The sequence below is a fragment of the Heptranchias perlo genome, chromosome 1, assembly GCF_035084215.1.
Source record: "Heptranchias perlo isolate sHepPer1 chromosome 1, sHepPer1.hap1, whole genome shotgun sequence".
NCBI classification, from domain to species: Eukaryota; Metazoa; Chordata; class Chondrichthyes; order Hexanchiformes; family Hexanchidae; genus Heptranchias; species Heptranchias perlo.
Window position 1 is genome coordinate 121,301,379 of NC_090325.1, and position 17,066 is coordinate 121,318,444.

The 17,066-nt window shown below is 43.9% G+C and overlaps 1 protein-coding gene across 3 annotated transcripts in view; it reads right to left on the bottom strand.

Annotated features, from left to right (window-relative positions):
• fras1 (Fraser extracellular matrix complex subunit 1) overlaps positions 1–17,066 on the bottom strand; it is a 451,223-nt gene that overhangs the window by 245,358 nt on the left and 188,799 nt on the right. For all 3 annotated transcript variants that reach the window (XM_067990719.1, XM_067990709.1, XM_067990729.1), the window contains exons 3-6: positions 15,904–16,011; positions 9,259–9,351; positions 5,627–5,786; positions 2,598–2,731 (exon numbers count right to left, since the gene is read on the bottom strand). In XM_067990719.1, coding sequence (XP_067846820.1) covers positions 2,598–2,731; positions 5,627–5,786; positions 9,259–9,351; positions 15,904–16,011 — 495 coding nt within the window. The remainder of the gene's footprint in view (positions 1–2,597; positions 2,732–5,626; positions 5,787–9,258; positions 9,352–15,903; positions 16,012–17,066) is intronic.

Consider the following 17,066-nt stretch of genomic DNA (forward strand, 5'->3'; position numbering starts at 1 on the left):
AGGACACTGCCCTGAGGAACTCCTGCAGCAATATCCTGGGGCTGAGATGATTGGCCTCCAACAACCACTACCATCTTCCTTTGTGCTAGGTATGATTCCAGCCACTGGAGAGTTTCCCCCCTGATTCCCACTGACTTCAATTTTACTAGGCTCCTTGGTGCCACATTCGGTCAAATGCTGCCTTGATGTCAAAGGCAGTTACTCTTTGCAAACATATTGACAAAAAAAGTGACGCAAAGGAAAATATCAGATCTGTATTTTAAAAATCAATCAAACTATGCTGAGTCATTGCAAGCAAACACGACTAAGACTTTTCTTGCTGCATGTTTTCCCACTTCTCACTCCAGGGCTAATCTTCTTCGATTCCCAATTTAAAATCTGCTAAATACAATGAAATCTTTCAATGGTCTGTCCCAATTACAGCCTTTGTGAAGTCATTTTCAGATGCTCTAGCGCACTGCATTCTGTCAAATCCATTCCTGATAAAAACAAGCAGACACAATGCACAATTCATTTTACTGCAGTTTCCCTTCTCTAATTACTTTGTAGGTGTCAGACTCTATAGGCTGCAATTTTGCAGAGGCTGAAGATGAGTCAGCGACTGCGCATTTTAAATTATTAACGGAAGGCCCAGGACAAGGTAGGATATAAACAGATCTAGTTCAGAACAAGAGGGGATGATCTTCGACTCCGACCCAAAGTGGGCGTGAAGTCGGTGGAGCAGTCACATTGTCCGCCCAAAGCCAGTGTCAGGAGACCCTAACCATTTCCAGGTTCAGGCCTCATTTAAATGCTGCCGGCGAGTTGCAGGTGCCAATCGGGCGCCACGCTGCAGCTTGCCCATTGTGGAAGGGTAGGATATCGGCTGGATTCCACATTGAGCTGGCCGGCACGTTGGGGGTGGGGGGGGTAGGAGAGGTTTCACAGGATTAGATCCTCACACAGGCCAAAGATTTTTCATGGGACCAGGAGCAGCACTCCTGATGCAGACTCCACCCATTTTTTTAAAAATTCGTTCATGGGATGTGGGCCATGCATTTATTGTTCATCTCTAATTGCCTTTGAGAAGGTGGTGGTGAGCCGCCTTCTTGAACCGCTGCAGTCCGTGTGGTGACGGTTCTCCCACAGTGCTGTTAGGAAGGGAGTTCCAGGATTTTGACCCAGCAACGATGAAGGAACGGCGATATATTTCCAAGTCGGGATGGTGTGTGACTTGGAGGGGAACGTGCAGGTGGTGGTGTTCCCATGTGTCTGCTGCCCTTGTCCTTCTAGGTGGTAGAGGTCGCGGGTTTGGGAGGTGCTGTCGAAGAAGCCTTGGCGAGTTGCTGCAGTGCATCCTGTGGATGGTACACACTGCAGCCACAGTGCGCCGGTGGTGAAGGGAGTGAATGTTTAGGGTGGTGGATGGGGTGCCAATCAAGCGGGCTGCTTTATCTTGGATGGTGTCGAGCTTCTTGAGTGTTGTTGAAGCTGCACTCATCCAAGCAAGTGGAGAGTATTCCATCACACTCCTGACCTGTGCCTTGAAGATGGTGGAAAGGCTTTGGGGAGTCAGGAGGTGAGTCACTCGCTGCAGAATACCCAGCCTCTGACCTGCTCTTGTAGCCACAGTATTTATGTGGCTGGTCCAGTTAAGTTTCTGGTCAATGGTGGGGGATTCAGCGATGGTAATGCTGTTGAATTTCAAGGGGAGGTGGTTAGACTCTCTCTCGTTGGAGATGGTCACTGCCTCTGAATTCCCATTGACTTCAATTTTACTAGGACTCCTTGGTGCCACACTCAGTCAAATGCTGCCTTGATGTCAAGGGCAGTCACTCTCACCTCACCTCTGGAATTCAGCTCTTTTGTCCATGTTTGGACCAAGGCTATAATGAGGTCTGAAGTCGAGTGGTCCTGGCGGAACCCAAACTGAGCATCGGTGAGCAGGTTATTGGTGAGTAAGTGCTGCTTGATAGCACTGTCAACGACAACTTCCATCACTTTGTTGATGATTGAGAATGGACTGGATTGGCTGGATTGGATTTGTCCTATTTTTTGTGGACAGGACATACCTGGGCAATTTTTCACTTTGTTGGGTGGATGCCAGTGTTGTATCTGTACTGGAACAGTTTGGCTAGAGGCGCGGCTAATTCTGGAGCACAAGTCTTCAGCACGACAGCTGGGATGTTGTCGGAGCCCATAGCCTTTGCTGTATCCAGTGCACTCAGCCGTTTCTTGATATCATGTGGAGTGAAACGAATTGGCTGAAGACTGGCTTCTGTGATGGTGGGGATATCGGGAGGAGGCCGACATGGATCATCCACTCGGCACTTCTGGCTGAAGACGGTTGCAAACGCTTCAGCCTTGTCTTTTGCATTCACGTGCTGGACTCTGCCATCATTGAGGATTTGTACCTGAATATTGCAATCAAGGTCCGACAATACATAGGACCCCAATCTGCATGTAAGCAGTCTGCCTGCTGCCTAATTTCCAGGCGAGAAATGGGCTGTTGGTAGTTGAAAATCAGTCCCAGAATGTCTGATTGCTGACTACTTGTCACTAGTTACTCAAGTATATTTATTGGTTAGTTAAGTACAGTACAATAACATGCCACTCACCTTCTTGCAGTATACTGGCTGGCACTCAACAGTGTAGCACTGTGCCACACCATTACTACAGACACACTTTGAACATCCGGTCAATTTCCAGTCTTCACCATCCCTGTACGTTCTTCCCTCAAATAAGCACGATTCTGTTCATAAAGGCAATTGATACAAATAAATGAGCTTTAGCCCCGTCACAATGACTGTACAAGAAAAATGTAAAGAATCTTACAACACCAGGTTATAGTCCAACAATTTTATTTGAAAATCACAAGCTTTCGGAGATTATCTCCTTCGTCAGGTGAGCGTAAGATTCTTTACATTTGTCAACCCCAGTCAATCACCGGCATCTCCACATCATGTACAAGAAAACATTTCTATCTAATAGTTAAAACTAGAATAAGTAAGAACTTGCATTTAAATAGCATCTTATCATGTGCTCAGGACATCCCGATGGGGCTTCACAATCAATTAATTATTTTTGGACCATAGTCACTGGTGTGATGTAGGTGAATGCAGCAGCTAATTTGCACACAGCAAGGTCCCACAAACAGCCAGTTAATCTGTTTTTCATGGTGTTGGTTGAGGAATGAATGTTGGCAATGACACCTGGAGAACCTCCCTGTCATACCATTGGATCTTTTAAGTCCATCTGAACAGGAATACAGTTTAATGACTCATACCTCCAACAATGCAGCACTACTTCTGTACTGCACTGAAGTATCATAAGAACATAAGAACATAAGAAATTGGAGCAGGAGTAGGCCAATCGGCCCCTCGAGCCTGCTCCGCCATTCAATAAGATCATGGCTGATCTGATCCCAACCACAAATCTAAAGAACACAAGAAGTCGGAGCAGGACCCGGCCACATAGCCCCTGGGCCCTCTCCGCCACCCACAGGGCATTGACCGATCCGAACTCAGCTTCATGTCCAATTTCCTGCCCGCTCCCCATAACCCCTAATTCCCTTTACTTCTAGGAAACTGTCTATTTCTGTTTTAAATTTATCTAATGATGTAGCTTCCACAGCTTCCTGGGGCAGCAAATTCCACAGACCTACCACCCTCTGAGTGAAGAAGTTTCTCCTCATCTCAGTTTTGAAAGAGCAGCCCCTTATTCTAAGATTATGCCCCCTAGTTCTAGTTTCACCCATCTTTGGGAACATCCTTACTGCATCCACCCGATCAAGACCCTTCACAATCTTATATGTTTCAATAAGATCGCCTCTCATTCTTCTGAACTCCAATGAGTAGAGTCCCAATCTACTCAACCTCTCCTCATATGTCCGCCCCCTCATCCCCGGGATTAACCGAGTGAACCTTCTTTGTACTGCCTCGAGAGCAAGTATGTCTTTTCTTAAGTATGGAGACCAAAACTGTATGCAGTATTCCAGGTGCGGTCTCACCAATACCTTATATAACTGCAGCAATACCTCCTTGTTTTTATATTCTATCCCCCTAGCAATAAAAGCCAACATTCCGTTGGCTTTCTTGATCACCTGCTGCACCTGCATACCAACTTTTTGATTTTCTTGCACTAGGACCCCCAGATCCCTTTGTACTGCAGTACTTTCCAGTCTCTCGCCATTAAGAAAATAACTTGCTCTCTGATTTTTCCTGCCAAAGTGCATAACCTCACATTTTCCAATATTATATTGCATCTGCCAAATCTCCGCCCACTCACCCAGCCTGTCTATATCCCCTTGCAGGTTTTTTATGTCCTCCTCACTCTCTACTTTCCCTCCCATCTTTGTATCATCTGCAAATTTTGATATGTTGCACTCGGTCCCCTCCTCCAAATCGTTAATATAGATTGTAAAGAGTTGGGGACCCAGCACCGACCCCTGTGGAACACCACTGGTTACTGGTTGCCAGTCCGAAAATGAACCATTTATCCCAACTCTCTGCTTCCTGTTCGATAACCAATCCTCCACCCATGCCAGAATATTACCCCCAATCCCGTGATTTTTTATCTTAAGTAATAATCTTTTATGTGGCACCTTGTCGAATGCCTTCTGGAAGTCTAAATACACTACGTCCACTGGTTCCCCTTTATCCACCCTATACGTTATATCCTCGAAGAACTCAAGCAAATTTGTCAGACATGACTTCCCCTTCATAAAGCCATGCTGACTTTGTCCTATTAAATTATGCTTATCTAAATGTTCCGTTACTGTCTCCTTAATAATAGACTCCAAAATTTTACCCACCACAGATGTTAAGCTAACTGGCCTATAATTTCCAGCCTTCTGCCTACTACCCTTTTTAAATAACGGTGTTACATTAGCAGTTTTCCAATCTGCCGGGACCTCTCCTGAGTCCAGGGAATTTTGGAAAACTATCACCAAAGCATCCACAATCCCTACTGCCACTTCCCTCAAGACCCTAGGATGGAAGCCATCAGGTCCAGGGGATTTATCCGCCTTGAGTCCCATTATTTTACTGAGTACCATCTCTTGAGTGATTTTAATCGTATTTAGCTCCTCCCCCCCGAGAGTCCCCTGTTTGTCCAGTGTTGGGATATTCTTAGTGTCCTCTACTGTAAAGACTGAAACAAAATATTTGTTCAGCATTTTTGCCATCTCCATGTTTCCCACCATTAATTTCCCGGTCTCATCCTCTAAGGGACCTATGTTTGCCTTAGCCACCCTTTTTCTTTTTATATAACTATAGAAACTCTTGCTATCTGTTTTTATATTTTTTGCTAATTTCTTTTCATAATCTAACTTCCCTTTCTTAATCAATCCTTTAGTTACTTTTTGCTGTCAGTGTAGATTAGGTGCTCAAGTCCTGGAGTGGGGTTTGAACTGACAACCATCCAAGTCAGAGGCAAGAGTGCTACCATCTGAGCCAAGTTGTCTCTTAAAGAGGATGACAAGGTTTCTATTCTTTTGATAATTTTTCATGCATCAATCCTTCACTTATTAATACTACTCTTTTACTCTTGAACGAAGAACAGAAAATGAAAGATGAAACAAACATAACAACATGACATTTAACCCACAACAAAAACACAAAGAAAGCAGTAAAATTTGACATCTTACCTCCAGTCTTGACACATTTTGGACAGCAGTCTCCATCTGGGGTGTACATAGTTTGTCCTCTCACACAGGAAATAGGGGGACAATATTTTGAGCCACATTCAACTTCCTTGTTGGTACAGGAGCAAACATTACACCCTGTGGTCATCCACTCCGTCTCATGCTGCAAAACCAGAGCAGAAAACAGCAGCCACCGTTACCTTTAAATTACAATAAATAGCTGGTATTCATTTGTTTGAAATCACACTTGCTGATTTTTGTGCTTTTAATTTTGAGTGCTGTGCTTTTCTAGTACAGTGGAGCTCTCGGGTGGCTGTGCTCCAGCAGTAGGCTCCTCTCTTGTCGTGAACTGCCTTTCATGGATTTTGTCACTCAAGCCTTATTTTTTTAAATAATTTTACAATGAGCGGAGCAGTGGTTTACACTCCATGGTTTTCACTTCCCACAGGCAACCACCATAGCTTATTAGTCACATGGCAGCACGTGTAGCTGTGAAATGCCGACAATGCTCAAGTCTGTGATGTCATGAAAGTAACGGTGCAGAATGTGACTCGCCATTTCATTCCATATTTAAGAGATATGTATGTTGAAACATGACAATAAAATAACCAAAAAGTAATATAACACGGTATGAATGGAATACATGTTACGGATCAGTATTTTATAAGGAGTTACATAGCAAGGAGTTACATTGTTGTGTAACTCCTTATTGTGACTTACTTCCTGGAATATACCAGACAACATGTACTTCTTTATCTATGGTCTGCGTTCTGTTTACCATAGTGATTTCTGCTAGCCTTTCATTGAGCTATTGCAAGTGAATATAAGATGGAATCTCTTATTTATCATACAGCTGGCGACTTTAGGGCTGAAAATCCGCAGGCCTTTGATCCCAAGGAAGTGCCAGGATTGGCCTGCTGGAATCCTGCATTACTGACCCAGCCACACTTTCAGAGGTTAAGGGGAAGATTTCCTCTTTTAACTATTCCTGGTGGGCCCTAGCACCATTAGGGGACACATTTCGGGTGCCCAGCAGACTGGGTGGGGAGGGGGGGGGCGGCGCTGCAAAATGCAGCGGAGACTGTCTGCTCGTGTATAAAAGAGAATCAACATACATAATTCAAAGATTGATACATGAATAGTTATTGAAACAATAGAAACCTTAGGATTCTCTGTATGATATCCTTTCCTTTGCATGCTTTAGGCATCAGCTTACCCCCAAGAAACATGCTGTAAAATGGCCAATCGGCCCCCTTTAGGGGTCCAGGCCACAACTCAGACCTAGCCCCTCAGATGTGCCCCTGCAGAGACCAGTATACCTTTCACTAGGCATAGCCGTCTGGCCAGGCTGCTACTGAGGAAATTCCAACCTAAGGGTCCCCTCCCCAAGACCACAGCCCCTCTGTTGCAGATGACCTTGTTTGGGGCGGACGGAGGTTCCACTTCAAACAAATTCCCACTGATGGAGAAGTCTTTGACCTGGTATATCCCAAACTAATGCCCAGGCTTTCCACCGCACTCCCATAGGAGTATGACGGAACAACCATAGTCTTTTGGCTGTTTTATCTTGATGCGTTTTAACTTTCACATCAACTTCACTTCGACAGTCTCATGAAATGGTTTATTACTCATTGCACTACTTGTATTTCAATTAGAGATGATGGTAACAACTCAGTTGATTGATTGTTTCTTCATATTTGCTAGCAGAGGTGCAGGAAGTGCTTTATGACCGGGAAGCTGGCGCTTGGAGTTGTAGCGTGAGAGGTGGTGTACTACACCCCGCGATGGAGAGCCTATCATGAGGGATATGGAATAGGATTGCTGGCGTCTGGGAACACACGGTGATTTTGAACGCTAATTAGGCTGCTATTAGTGTGTAATTTTGTATACCAAAAGTGTGGTGGAGACTTGAACACGAAATCTAGGCTGACACTCCAGTACAGTACTGAGGGAGTGCTGCACTGTCAGAGGTGCCGTCAAGCAGATGAGACGTTAAACTGAGGCCCCATCTGCCCTCTCAGGTGGACGTAAAAGATCCCATGGCACTATTCAAAGGGCAGGGGAGTTCTCCCTCGTGTACTGGACAATATTTATCCCTCAACCAACATCCTGTAAAACAGATTATCTGGTCATTATCACATTGCTGTTTGTGGGGCCTTGCTGTGTGCAAATTGGCTGCTGCATTTCCTACATTACAACAGTGACTGTACTTCATTGGCCGTATAGCGCTTTGGGACATCCTGAGGTCATGAAAGGCGCTATACAAATGCAAGTCTTTCTTTCTTTTTTACCCCATTAAAAGAAGAATATAAAAGCAACTGTAAAGGTGCAGTGTAGATCCACTAGAATCTTCATGCTGCCCTTTAGCCACATCATCTGCAGACATAGGATTAGCTTCCACATTTTCATTGATGACACCCAGCTCAACCTCTCCATCAACTCTGTCAACCTCGGCACTGCATCTGTGTTTTTAGACTGGATATCTGATATCCAGTCTTGAATGAGCTGCAATTTCCTCCAGCTAAAATTTGGAAAAACCATTTCCTTTGTCTTTGGCCCCACCACGAACTCCACTTCCTCAGCATCAATTCTATCTCCCTCCCCAACCACTCTCTCAGACTGAAGCAGATTGTTTGCAAACTCGACATGCTATTTGATCCTGAGCTGAGCTTTCGACCACATGTCCTCTCCATCAAAAAGACCACCTACTTTCACCTCTGCAATGCCCGCATCAGTCCTTGTCTCAGCCCATCTGCTGCTGTAACTCTCATCCATGCTTTTATCACCTCCAGATTTGATTATTCCAATGTTCTCCTAATTAGCCTCCCGTCATTCACCCTCCATAAGCTTCAGCTCATCCGAAACTCTGATGCCCATATCCTAACCCGCACCAAGTTCTGCTCACCTATCACCCTTGTCCTTGCTGGCCGACATTGGTTCCCGGTCTTCCAATGCCTCAAATGCTAAATTCTCATCCCTGTGTTTAAATCACTTCACGGCCTCGCCCCTCCCTATGTATGTAACCTCCACCAGCCCTACAACGCCTCTACCCAGAACTCTCCATTCCTCTGACTCTGGCTTCTTATGCATCCGTCCGCCCTTCACCCCACCACTGACGGCCATCAACCACCTAGGCCCCATGCTATGGACTTCTCTCCCTAAACCTCTCTGCCTTTCCACCTCCCATCCCTCCTTTAAGACCCTCCACAAAACTCAACTTTTGGTCATCCCTCCTAATATCACCTTCTTTGGTTATGCTTGGATTTTTTGTTTATGCTTCTGTGAAGCATGTTGGGATGTCTTTCAACGTTAAATACGCTATATAAATACAAGCTGTTGTTGTTGAAGAATGTTACCATGGACAAGGGGTTGCTGTTATGAAGGAAGACTTGAGAAGTTAGGGCTTTTTCCATGAGAGCTGACAAGGTTAAGGGGTGATCCAAAAATGGTCTTCAAGATTATGAAGAGTTATGATAATGTGAACAGCGATAGTTTGTTTTCACTTCTTGGCGACATGGTTATGAGTGGACACAAATTTAGAATATTAAGTGTATTACACATTTTAAAAAGTGTTCAGCTGTTCAACTTGATTTTTGATTTACCATGAACACATCTGAAAACCAAAGGCCACCTACCCCATGAATCTGTCCTTCATATTCACAGAAGTTATGGGTCCTCAAGGCACACTCAGGGCAGCAATTATTTGGATTTATTTTGAAGACTTCCCCCTTATAATGGGAAGAACAAAACAAGAGTTGTAAAATATTTTACATAAAATCTAAAAATAGAATGCTGCTACAAGAATATTTTTACAATTATAAGACAAAATTGTTTTAACACTAATGATTGCTTCAGCAACAGCTTTTTATTACCTCTTTACAGTGCTTTTATTACACATTCTAGATAACATTTGCTATTCCTAATAAGCAGAGGATGTGACATGCAAAACAATGGGATAACATGGGGAGTATCACAAAAGTACATTCCAATGTTGTCACTAGGATTTCAGTAAAACATAATGCTGGCCAGAATCAAGTGTTACAATTACAGATTCTGGGTTGTTTCTGGAGAGAACATTTTGAGCTATTTACTGTAAGGATCTAATATTGATAGTTACAAATCAGCCACTAATGGTGCTCATTGTGGGACCAGTTTGAGGCAATAAATTACAAGACCTGTACTGCTCAACATTAAAGGAAATTGGATCAAACATGATTTTTTTTTCCCCTGTAGTGTTTCGGCAACAATATACCAAATCAGTCTGATGACAACATTGAAAGCCTGCTCTGTTGTTTTCCAAAATGTTATGATGTCACTTGACACCAATTCAGGAAGGAGGTTGAGCGGGTTCTTATATGAGGGAGTGAAATGGCTATTGCAACAGAAGGGAATGGGTGAGCATTAAACTTATGTGAGGTTGGTGTGCAAATGCTTCTGTCTCAAATTAGAGAATGGAAGGATGCCATTGTTGGATACCCAGGGAAGAAGCCATCACATGCAGCAGCATGAGCTATGTGGAAGGAGGTGGCTACTGCTGTAAGTGGAACCTCCATAACTCCAAGGACCCTCTTACAGTATTAGATGACGTTTAACTCACAAAGTTGTCAGATGAATAACAGGGCAGCTAACTGAATAACAGAGAGGTAAGTGGGTACTCTCTGGCACAAAAGTCAAGCAGTGCCCTTTGGGATATCACATGGAACCATCTTGCTTTTCCCAGAAGCAAAGTCACTTGGCAGCACTCATGTAAATTGTCTCACATCCTGGAATACATGCTAGCACACTGACGTCTCTCAAGGGTCCTTGCTCCCTTCCACCTACCAATACTACCATCTATTCCAAGAATCCTGACAGATTGTGACTGCGGGATCTGGAACCTGCAGCAACCAATTGACACAATGCATTTCCTCTTGCCAGAATGCCAGACCACTAGAAAGGGCAGAAAGTGCACAAATCCAACACTTAACATTGCATGAAGAGAAATCAATCATAACCATCGGCTTCACCTCTGGCCAGGCAGTTGGGAATGGAGATGTGGGAGTCTCTATGCCTTCAGTGGGCTCATGAGAATGTATACATTTTGTTTTTTAATGTTTCTATGCATTCTTCAATCTCTCCACCAGCTGCCACATAGTAGCTGATTAAGATAGAATGTTGTTCAAGCGTAAACAGTCCTGTCTTTTCTTCAAGAAGCTGCAAGCCAGGAAACAACTGAGAACATTATTGAAAAACAAGACACTGCAGTCCCCTCCACCTCTAGCAACACTGGTAGCGACCACTCACCCTCCATGTCATTCACCATCTCCCTTGCACTCAGCAGCTCAGATACACCCACTCAAGGGGGTACAGATAGTGCAGTCAACGAACTGACGCACGGTGAGGTACAGAGCACAAGGAAGCCAGAGGAGGCAGATATGGAAGTGGCACCTGATGTAGTCCAGTGGAGGCATAAGACATGTCAGCAGGGCTGCAAAGCAAGTGGATAGTGGTCTTGCCATGAAGAGAAGGATGCGAGCAGAGCATCAGGCACATATGGAGTTTCTGCATCGTCTCTCCCAAGATGCGTGGCAGATAGCAGGGATAATGGCAGAGTCCACTGCCCTGCCCTGCCCTGCTGCGCATCCGAATGTTTTACTTTATTGCAGGGCAGCTTGGAGAAGGTGACAGCTGCAGGAGCATCTGCATATCTTACGCTGCTTCATGAGAGATCCAGGCAGGTCAGTCAACACAATGTGGAGGCTTTGAATGAAGGAGTGCAGATCTCAGGGAGACCATTTGGAGAGGTCCGGGTCAACTGGATTACAGGGCAGCATCTTGGAAGGACTGGAGGATATTTAGTTGACTCTCTCTGAGATTGAAGGATATTTCTGATTCTGAGAGGTCCAGTCTCCAGCTGACTGCTGATAACCAGAATCCTGTTCCCACTACCAGAAGAATAGCTGGTGCGTGCATGCCTCAGAGGCTGCTTCCCCTCACGGCTGCAGCACAGTGGAGCACTTCATCAGCTCCCTGCAGAAGTCTTCATCTTTTCAGGACCAGGATACCAAGAAGCCCATGACAAAAAATCAGCCTGTGCAGTGTCCATCCCAGGTCTTGAGGACCCTGAGAGAAGGGCCACCTCCATCTCAAGTGGCTCACAGTATTTTGAAACATCTTCGACTCCAGGCCCTCAGATAACAGGTAGAAGAAGCGTTAGGATACAGCAGAAAAAAGCTTGCATGGTCACAAAGGGTGCGCACATTGACAAAGACAAATCATTTTTCTTTAAACATTTGCAATAAATCATTGAAATATTCAATGTAAAGACTGCTGGGCATTTGGTTTTCTTGTAAGACAATGGGAAACAGGTAATGTGTTGTTGTTGAGGCTAAGGATAAGGATGTAATGGTTAGCTATAAGGAGCAAGGATTTTACTTAGACCATTGAGAGTTTGTTGAGGAGAGGCAACTCTTTGATGGGCTGAGACTTCTGAATAATAATGAGTCTGGCTGTCAGTTGTCTAGTAGTCATTGTCACTGCATCTGAGCCAGATTTTCAGAATCAGCAGAGTCATCATCAGGCTCTCTGGCATTGTCTGGGCATCTTCCATCAGAATTTTCCTGCTTACAAGGCTGTGAAGCACATAACATGCTACCACAACTCGCAAAATGGTGCTGGGCGCATAATTACAAGGCACCTATCCAGATACTGGAACCTTCCTTTGAGCATCCCAATAGCTTGTTCAATTCTTAACCTTATCTTCAGGTGTGCTTCATTGTAGCACTGGTGGTCTTGAGTAAGACACCACAAGCCAATGGGAATAGCGGGTATCCCTTAGCACCCAGTAGCCATCCTGCCCCTAACTCTGCTGTTGAAAGAAAGCTGGGACACTGGACCGATGAAGTATAAAAGCATCACGACAGCTCCCAACATGTTGTGAATTTACATGAAAGAAGCTTTGCCTGTCATTGCAAATGACTTGCACGTTTAGAGATTGTGCAGTTCATATAGGAACATAGGAACAGCAGCAGGCCATTCAGCCCCTCAAGCCTGTTCCACCATTCAATTAGATCATGGCTGCTCTGTATCTTAACTGCATCTACCCGCCATGGTTCCGTAATCCTTAATACCATTGCCCAACAAAAATCTATCAATCTCAGTTTTGAAATTTTCAATTGACCTAGCCTCAACAGCTTTTTTGGGGGAAGAGAGTTCCAGATTTCCACTACCCTTTGCATGAAGAAGTGCTTTCTGACATCAACCTTGAATGGTCCAGCTCTAATTTTAAGGTTATGCCCCTTGTTCTGGACTCTCCCACCAGAGGAAATAGTTTTTCTCTTTCTATCCTATCAAATCCTTTCATCATCTCAAGCACTTCAATTAGATCATCCCTTAATCTTTTATATTCAAGGAAATACAAGCCTAGTATGTGCAATCTGTCCTCATAACTTAACCTTTTTAACCTCGATATCATTCTGGTGAATCTGCGCTGCATCCCCTTCAAGGCCAGTATATCCTTCCTGAGGTGCGATGCCCAGACATGAATGCAGTACTCCAGATGGGGTATAACCAGAGCTCTGTACAGCTGTAACATCACTTCCACCCCTTTGTATTCAAGCTCTCTTGAGATAAAGGCCAACATTCCATTTTTTTTTTTATCCACTAGCTTTTATTGATTTCTGTACTTGGATCCCTAAGTCTCTCTGCTCATCCACAGTTTCTAGCTTCTCGCCTTTTAGAGAATACCCTGATCTATCTTTCTTAGGTCCAAGGTGGATGACCTCACACTTTCCCACATTAACTCCATCTGTCACAGTTTTGCCCACTCACTTAATCTATCAATGTCCCTTTGCAACTTTCTGCTCCCATCTACACTATTTACTGTGCCACCTAACTCAGTGTTGTCAGCAAATTTAGATATACAGCTCTCTATTCCTTCATCCAAATCATTTATAAATACAGTGAAAAGCTGTAGCCCCAGTATAGATTCCTGGGGGACACCACTAATCACATGAGTTCATACCCATTATCCTTACTCTCTGTCTCCTACCTCCTAACCAATTCCCTACCCAAGCTAACAGGTTGCTTCCAATTCCGTGCGCTCTTATTTTTGTTAACAGTCCCTTACATGGAACCTTGTCGAATGCCTTCTGGAGGTCCATATAAATAACATTCGATGACACTCCCTTAACTAGCACGTTAGTTACCTCCTCAAAAAATTCAACTAGGTTCATTAGATATGATGTACCCTTTACAAATCCACGCTGGCTCTCTCTGATCAGCTCATATTTGTCCAAATGCTCAGTCACTCTGTCCTTAATAACAGATTCTCATAACTTCCCCACAACTGACATTAGAATAATAGGCTAATAATAGGCTATTAACTATAATAGGCTGATAGGTTGGACATTAGATTAATATAAATATGGATGTTTACCTTTGAGTCACATAATGTCACGCTGGTGCAATCAATAGCTCCCACAATCTTGGGGAACTCAGCAATTTTGAAAAATTTGATGGTCCTTAGAATTATTTATTATATAGAATCATAGAATGGTTACAGCACGGAAAACAGAAGGAAGCCATTCGACCCATCGAGTCCGTGCCGGCTCTCTGCAAGAGCAATCCAGCTTGTTCCACTCCAATATGTCTCCTATTGTAGTATCGTCGAGAAACTTGAACACCTCTCTCTCTAGCCTAATATCCAAATCATTAGTGTACACTGAGGACAGAGCTCTGCAACATTACTACCCATTTCCAACCACTCTGAAATCTTACTGAGGTATACAAGATAGTAAATGATATGGAAAGGTTAATCTGGAATAGTACTTTAAGATAAACAGTGAGAGTAGGACTAGTGAGACTAGTTCAAACTAGTAAAAGGTAACTTTAGGGCTGGTATCAGAAGTTTCTTCTTCACGCAGAGAGTGAACAACACTTGGAATGGACTCCGGGCAGAGTGGTGGAAGCAAAAATCCTGGAATCTTTTAAGAAACAATTAGATTCAGCAGTGGGGGAGTGTTAGCATTGTTTTGGATGGAAGAATTAAGATGGGCCGAATGGTAAAGATCTGTAAAGATCTTGCGATATAAAATAGAAAGAGCACAGGTATGAGCTCTTTCTATTTTATTATGAATGATGTATTTTCATTCGTAAAATAAAATGTATACCTGCCAAGCATGCCTTGTTCTCAATACCACACATGAACAGCTCAATTCCTTGTTTTTCATGTATGTCAGCGTGGGTGGTGACACATTGTGTCTTGTTTCGCCTCAAGGCACGGTTTCAGTTCACTTGTTTGGCAGCTTTGCTCTGCTGAATAAATATTAGTTTCTCGCCAGCATGGATTTCCACCTTATGTACAGGGAATTCCATGCGGGCGATTGCATGGCACAACACAAACTCTGCATCTATTTTATCCTTGTTAAAAAAACAGTTTAAATGAAAAAAAAATTCTGTGACCAGTGCCATTGTCATGACCAGCAAGTCTCTGGCCTGGATTTTCCTCTGCTATCCTGCCCCAAATGGAGGTCAAAATGCCAGTTCTTCACCCAGATGATTCAAGGCTACCAATCTGCACAGGGCCTGAGGCAGGTATAACTTCCCTCTGTTCCAAACATGGCGCCTGACATCAGAATAAGTGATGATTGGAGGGGTGGGCTTTTCCATGCTGGGAATTTCCTCAGCTCCCACCTGCCTACTGTTCAGGGATCTGGACACCAGCAAGAACTTGTCTTACACATTAGCTTACGGGTGAAACCCCTGGGGTTTACCTGGGGGTCCAGGCCATAGTCCTGGCCTGGACACTACTGTAAACTGCTGGCACACCCTGCAATATTGCCCCACTTATAATGTGGGTCGATTGGCCAAAATTTTAAAAATCTTCACAGCCAGGCTGGCCTCCAAGCAACTCGCCAGCGCCATGTTTCACATCCTGTTCCTCTAGAAGATGCCCGAGATGCAGCCATTATGCCACTGGCATCCAACAAAGATATAGTAATGAAGTGACCCTGCCCTAACCCCAGATGTTCTGGTATGGTTAGGAGCAGAGATCATTGGCTCCTGCTTCATTTCCCTTAAGCGAATGGGTTTTAAGGGCTCATATAAATATGATTGTAAATAAAACACAATTATTCATGTATACAATATATTTCGAATAATGTAATGTATGTTCTTATAATTCTGCAAAACGTCATTCATTAACATTTTCCTGTAGTCAAACTATGTTACCATTACTGAGTATATAAAACTTCTCGTCATTCGTGTCAAAAGGTACTGAGAATACATAACTACATAATTACCTTCTGGAAATCACACTGAGGGTTGTGACACTGGGTAACCTTGCACAGGACAATATCACTGTGGCAGCTGCAATCTTGGCAAGAATCTGGCTTCCAAACTGTATTATTCTGTAGAAAAGAGCAGAAAAGATGTTTACATTCAATAGAAGTCAATATTCCTAGATTGAATTCTGCAGTTTTGACTGCTTTGTGGATTTAGATTTTATCAACCCACAATAGTCTGCATATTTGGCAGTCGGCATTTTGGGACCAGTCCATATGTTGACAGACGAATATCAGTGTGGACCAAGCTTCTCTCCCATCAATGGCAATTCTGCCCTAGTGCTGCTGCTATTTGAAGTGACTCCGGCCACTGCATATCGTAGGCAAAATTCTTGGAAGAACAGGAATTCCCACCCAAGTATACAATAGCCATAATCACTTCAGTAGCACAAACAAATAGTAACAGCGCGTAGGGGAGAGGGAAAAGGGCTGTGAAGGGGAATGGGAAATGGGAACATGAACAGGGAGGGGAAAGTCAAAAGGGGAGAAGCTGGGAATGGCACTGCGGGTAGGAAGTGGGGAGAAGTTAGGAGCGATTATTTGAGAGGAAGTGGGAAGCAAAACAGAAGCAGCAATTTGGGAGAAAAGACAGAAGAGTAGGGGGACTGGAAAACAATCAGGAGTAGACTAACCAGGTACAGTGCGATCTAGGAGATTGGGCTGAAAGATGACAAATTAAATTTGATGTCAACAAGTACAAATTGATGAGACTAGGGAAGGAGAATGAACATTCAAACTATAAACTAAATGATGTTAATCTGCAGGATACGGTACAGAAAAAGCTTTGGGGTTTCTGGTGAACGGATTATTGAAACCAACTGCACAGTATATGGCAGTAGTTATAAATAAGGCAAATAGAATCTTGAGTTGTGTGGAAAACAATCACAAGATGTGATATTGAGCCGATACAGGGCATCTGGAGTACTTGAACAATTCCTGCCATTATCGCAGGAAGGACATTATGGGGTCAATTTTAGGATGGCCGAGCGGGTGCATTCGTGGCAGGAGTTCCTAAAACTGGGGAATCCCGGAGCGGGTCCGGAGCCCTGAACTGGGTATTCTATTTATGAACTCTGGGACGAGCCAAATTACTGTGTGTTTTCAGCATTTTCAGTTTTCCT